General features: G+C 34.2%; 1 protein-coding gene across 3 annotated transcripts in view; it reads right to left on the reverse strand.

Moving 5' to 3' along the window:
- Positions 1 to 5,318, reverse strand: part of LOC111377282 (protein WVD2-like 7) — a 7,259-nt gene extending 1,941 nt beyond the window's left edge. Inside the window, exons 1-9 of one of the 3 annotated variants that reach the window (XM_023000356.1) lie at positions 5,148 to 5,318; positions 4,533 to 4,619; positions 3,633 to 4,325; positions 3,124 to 3,528; positions 2,942 to 3,006; positions 2,229 to 2,303; positions 1,387 to 1,483; positions 1,195 to 1,266; positions 976 to 1,080 (exon numbers count right to left, since the gene is read on the reverse strand). In XM_023000356.1, coding sequence (XP_022856124.1) covers positions 976 to 1,080; positions 1,195 to 1,266; positions 1,387 to 1,483; positions 2,229 to 2,303; positions 2,942 to 3,006; positions 3,124 to 3,528; positions 3,633 to 4,325 — 1,512 coding nt within the window. In that variant the 5' untranslated portion in view covers positions 4,533 to 4,619; positions 5,148 to 5,318. Of the gene's footprint in view, positions 1 to 975; positions 1,081 to 1,194; positions 1,267 to 1,386; positions 1,484 to 2,228; positions 2,304 to 2,941; positions 3,007 to 3,123; positions 3,529 to 3,632; positions 4,326 to 4,532; positions 5,101 to 5,147 lie in introns of those variants that run through there. The other 2 variants (XM_023000357.1, XM_023000355.1) reach the window with 2 other exon arrangements.
- Between the last annotated feature and the right edge of the window lie 327 nt (positions 5,319 to 5,645).

The following is a 5,645-nucleotide window of genomic DNA, read 5'->3' on the forward strand; positions in this document are numbered from 1 at the left end:
AGAAGAAAAATAAGTTAAAACCCCATCTGTTGTACCATGTTATGTTCTATAAACCAGAACATCCTCTGAGAAAGAGCTTAAAGCGTTAAACATAATGGATCAATTCAAACTACAAAGCATTAAAAAATATTCTTCCTCTCACAGTGAATTGGGGCTAATGTATACAAACGTAGCCCACCTATATCACAACTGCACAGACATATATGGAGTCTTCTCATGTGAAATTAACAAGACTTGTTAAGCTAAGAAAAACATGATCAATAAATTTACAGGTTTGAAATATATCATTTCTTCATATTATTTTTATTTTGCCATCACTACTCAAAAAACAATGAACAGAGGTTTACATATGACTTTGACATGATAACCAACAATAGGTTCAGGTCATTAGAAAAATTCTCACCAACACATTTATAGTAGCTTAATCCACTGATTTAAATGGATAATTCTATCAAATTCCTGTTAATTTCTAACTTCAAAAAGCAATCAAGAACTTTTCAAGCATAGAAAAAGAACAGCGGAAAGCTCAAAATTGTTAGTAACGGCCAAAAATTTCCAAGTTCCAACAACTACAGGATAAAGACATGGAAATTTTCAGGTAAATTGCCAAAGTGAACGTGTCTTAGTTGATGGGTTAATTCCCTGTATCATATTTTATTATACAACCAACCCAATGAAGTATCTATATCAACCATTTCTCATAGTTACCTCATACCAATATTTTTCCTTCCCTTCTTACTACCGCCTTATTATTTGGTCTTTTCTACTTTTCCCTTGTAATATTTAAATATACGGGTGGGGTAATAACATTGTACAGTAAGCGTAATTAAGGGGTTTTTTTTCAAAAAGTTTGTGAATTAATGGAAGATGATGACCATGTCTAAAGAGTGGAAATCGTTTGTACGAAAACTTACCTTTCTAGACACATCGTCATTATGTGTTTTTGTGTGTGTGTGAGAGAGAGAGAGAGAGTACCTTTTTGGAATGACCTTTCCCTTGACCCCGATAAAAAGCTGGCATAGGTGTGGCCTTGAAGTTGAGATTTTGTTTCGGTTTTCTTATCTCAGCTGCCTTTTCCTCCTGGATCAAACGTGCCTTGTTAGACCATGCTTCGCGCATAGATGGATCAACATCAATTATTTATAGGTCAAATGCATTGATATGGAGTCTCTTTTTCACCCAAATAGAAGATACCTTTGTTTTCGCACTAAGTTGCGCATCATCAGCCTTTCTGGCAATTGATTTTGCTTCCAAATTCTTTATGAACTGTTTCAACTTAATCATTAGTTATGAAAAATTGCCTACTGGATAATAGATCTACATATTTAAAATGACCGTTATATCTGCACAAAAGCTAAAATAGAAGGTAAGATTTAATGGATTTACCTCTTTCCTCTTTTCAGCTCTTTCATCACTTCTCAAGCCAAATGAATGTGTGACGGTTATTGCATTTTTCTTATCAAGACCAGAACCTTTATTCAACCTATTATAGACTTGAAAAGTTCAGAATGAATCGGGAAAAATCATAAAAAGAAAACCTCAAATGATAAACAACTGAGAAAACAAAGAGAAATAAAGATAAGCCTTTCTAATTTTTCTTCTTAATTTCACAACTTGGAAGCACGAAAAATTTTCATGAAGAAAATATTTACTATGAAACATGGCCAGAAAAAGTTATCAAAGAATAATAAATAAAAGAAAATACACCTTTGTCAGTGTAAAGGCACATTGTATTTGGTTATTTCCACTAGCACAAGCTGCAACATATAGGAATATGGTGGCAATTATTGGGAAGAGATCTCTACTTGTACTTTCTGTGTCAATATTAAATAGTGCGAATAGCATCTCATTCTGTTTGGCTCCATTTTGCATAAATGATTGTTACAAAACCCAGCTTCAAGTTAGTATGGAGTTAACCCAGTCAATCAACCATGTTGCCAATTTAAACACTTTCTTCCTTGGGAAAACAACAATAAGTTATGTAAATTTTAGAAAAGGATTTCTCAATGTCAACATTAGGCTTGATGACCGGAAGACAATTTAAAATAGACGTGCAAAATAGCAATCACATCAATCAATCTGTACTTCATGATTATCAATCACAAATTCACATAGTACAGGCTTTCCAAATCAGAAAGGAGATAATAAAAAATAAAAAAAAATAAAAAAAAATGATAGAAAAGCGTGATAAAATGAGATTTTACATATAACCATCATTAAAAACTCACCCTGAGGACTCAGACATCGATCTAGTTCCTGATCGAGCCCTTTGAGTAAGTGTCTTTTCCGCAGACTTCCTCAGTCTACAATTCAAATGAGTAATCAGTAATCATAGTCGAAGGGGAGATTAGTAAAATAATAGGAGGGGGAGAAACAAAATGGTTCACAATTACATTCCACGTCCACAGTTAAATTTCATAGAAGAGCAAATTTACCAGCAATGTGCATTTAGGTTCAGAATTTCCTTCTAAAATATGGACTCTTCTGAGGATTTTAAGAGGAAATTTAGTCATCTACACAATAATAAATATGTTTTGCCCTGTTTCCATCAAGAAATTTTTTATATTGTAGACTTAAATATATGATAAATAGCAAGAAAGGTTTTAGAACTACAAAATCACACTTATTTTCTCCTCACGTTATAGAAACTTGGAATTTCAAGACCAAAACTATAAGTGAAACAATAAACCGTAGCTGTATCCATGGACCAGTTACTTGGGAAAACTATTATGTGAAACTAAATGCATGGAGCTATACTTTTTCATTACAGATTACAATCTCTACAGAAACCGAAGATAACATATTATTATATGTAAACAACAATGTGCAACTTAAGACCCAATTTGCTCTTTCCCCTCTTAACTCTGAATCTAGTAATTGATAAGTTTCCTATTCATGTCTTAATTGCATTTAATAGCAGATATGCGGGGACATGTGTTACCCTTCATTCTCCTTTCGGGGGGTGAAAAAAGAGGAAACCTTCTGCTCGGATGTGGTGGACGACACCTGCCAAATTTGTTAAAACCAAATATCCACTCAATTAATGAAAAGGTACTAAAATTAATGATAGAAAAATCATAACTTGTTGTACAAAAAGGAGGAAGAATTTATGGAATGGCATACCTGCTTTGGTGCACTAAATTTCGCATTACTTGGAGACTTTAATTCATTGAGATGGTTCTGAAATGTCTTGAATGCTTGCTTTACAATGTCCTTATCCCCCATCTTCTCCATTATGAAAGACTTTCTTGTTGTGGGAAAAGGTGCAGAAGAATTTGCTGGCCCCAAACTGAGAGACATGTGCAAGGATGTAGGAGTTGCTCTCTTGCTTTCTCCCACTAGAGTATTCCTGCTTTTTGGAAGTGGCGTCTCATGGACCTTCTTTTTCAAGGGACGGGAGGCAGATATAGGCGTGGAAATGGATGTCGGTTTTGATAGTCTAGGAGCAGAAACTTGTGGCGACTTGGCTGCAGATTGTACAATATTTTTTGTCATAGCCAAATTTCTCCCCTTTTTAGTTGTAGTAACCTAAACACCAAAAACAAATAAATTAAACACAGATCAATCGAAACAATTACATAGAATTTAGATTTTTCAATCCTTAAAATGCCCAATAAGTTCCAATACTCAACCTTTTGAGCTTGATTCTGTGCATTCAACTTGGGATTTTCCATTTTAATTACACAGGTTTTTTCTGCCCTGCCTTTCCTTTCTGGTGGCTGTTCTGCACTATCCTTAGAATCCTTTTGAAGGATCACTTCCTTAACCAAGACAGATTCCTCTCTACTATTAACTGCATTAACATTTAACTCTTTATCTTCCTGGACTCCCGAGTTTCCACCCTCTAAAGCTACAGTTACATCCTCTTTTGTCACTTCAGAAGTGGTCAAATCAGTTGTATAGGTTTCGGGCTCAATTTCTTCCATTGATCCAGCATCATCATCTCTTGCCTCATCAAAAGTAATTGCATAATCAACTACTTCACCAGATTTCTCACCATTGCATATACTCGACTCGGTATCTATACCAGTCGAGTTTTCAACATGATCCGCACCGATTGACTCACCAGGGCTTTGACTAATAGGTTCCGTTTGATTTTCCTCCTCCAATTGTTTGGCTTTCCGAGCAGCTATCTTTTTGTAGTGTGCTTCAAAATAGGCCCTTTTTTGAGCTACTGATCCTGGTGTTGAAATATTTTCAACTTCCTCCAAATACTTATTTGGTGAAAAAGATGACCATTTCTCCCAAGAAAGTGAATCATTCTCAAACCTACCCAATGAAACCGATACTTCCAGTCTAGCACCAGATTTAACTGACTCGCCCATCTGCTCAAATAATGCAAGATCGAAAATTCAAATAAGGGACGGATTTACAGCTCACAACAAGAGGTCAAGAACAGGAATTTTGCATTTGTGAATAAGAAAATACATAAAAAATCCATAACAAACAGAACATATACTGAAACAATAATTGGAAACAAAAGATTAATCATACGGGGCCACTCAAAACTATTCAAAGGACAAATAGTGTACCTTGTTCCCTGCAAATGGTGTTTTTCTAGTCCAGATTCATCCAATGATTCTTCAATTCAATGATGATTAATCAGAGAGCCTAGAGATCTTGAAGAAGACAAAAAGAAGAAGAAGAAATGCAGCCAATTAAAACAAGTGCTGTGGTCGTTTCTTACATAATTATCCATAAAATCAAAATTTTTTACAGTTAACAAAAGTGCTTGTCTGGTTCTTGTTCTTCTGGAAAGTCACCTTAATCATCAACACAAAAACAAATGCACTGAATGAAAATGCAATTTTATTTTTATTAAAAAAAAAAAAAAAAGAATCACATTAAAGTTGCATACAATCCTAGGATGAGTTAAGTAAAAACGTTGCATACATTAAAGTTACTTCGATTTTTTTTTTTTATCTTTTTTAGCAGCAAATCCACTTTTAAAGTGAGAAAGATCCAAAAGTTGCAATCTTTGTGACTGCGTAGCTTTTTGCGAAAGCCAAATCACAGGAAAAGAAAAAATGTACAAAAAATTTTTTGGGTCCATGAAAAAACAATTGCTATCATTGAATAATAATTTTTAGTGGATAGATGATGTAGAAAAAATTGAAAAACATGGAATGATTAAAATTAGTCTTTACCTAAACATGAGAAAGGGTTTGAAGGCCCACTGAGACAAGAGTGTAGTACAGTACAGTGAAGAAGAGATAGATCTCAATAATGGAGGTAGATGTGGGACACGTGTGGGCTTGGAATTCAATTGGTTGAACTAATTCAAGAAAACCTGTTTAAAATACCAGAAACTGAAAGTGTTGAGATTGTTTAGACGAAAATGAAAAAGGAAACACCACATATTTAGCTCCCGTTCCCCCCCTTACCCCCGTTCCCCCATTCTTTCCCAATTTTAATGGTCAAAGTAGTATTTTTATTAAATGTATGATTCAAAAAAGAATGAAAAATTTTTAGTTTGCGTTTAATATTATTTAGAACCTTGTTATATGTATACTATGGTGTACACTTTAACTTACACTTTGTCACGTGTCATTATCCTATTGGACAGTTAAGATTTCAAACAATTTTTACATTCAATTGACACTTGACAACAACTAAAGTGTTAAAAATCAGTGTAAAAATAACAA

This window comes from Olea europaea, unplaced genomic scaffold, assembly GCF_002742605.1.
Source record: "Olea europaea var. sylvestris unplaced genomic scaffold, O_europaea_v1 scaffold1632, whole genome shotgun sequence".
In the NCBI taxonomy this organism is placed as follows: domain Eukaryota; kingdom Viridiplantae; phylum Streptophyta; class Magnoliopsida; order Lamiales; family Oleaceae; genus Olea; species Olea europaea.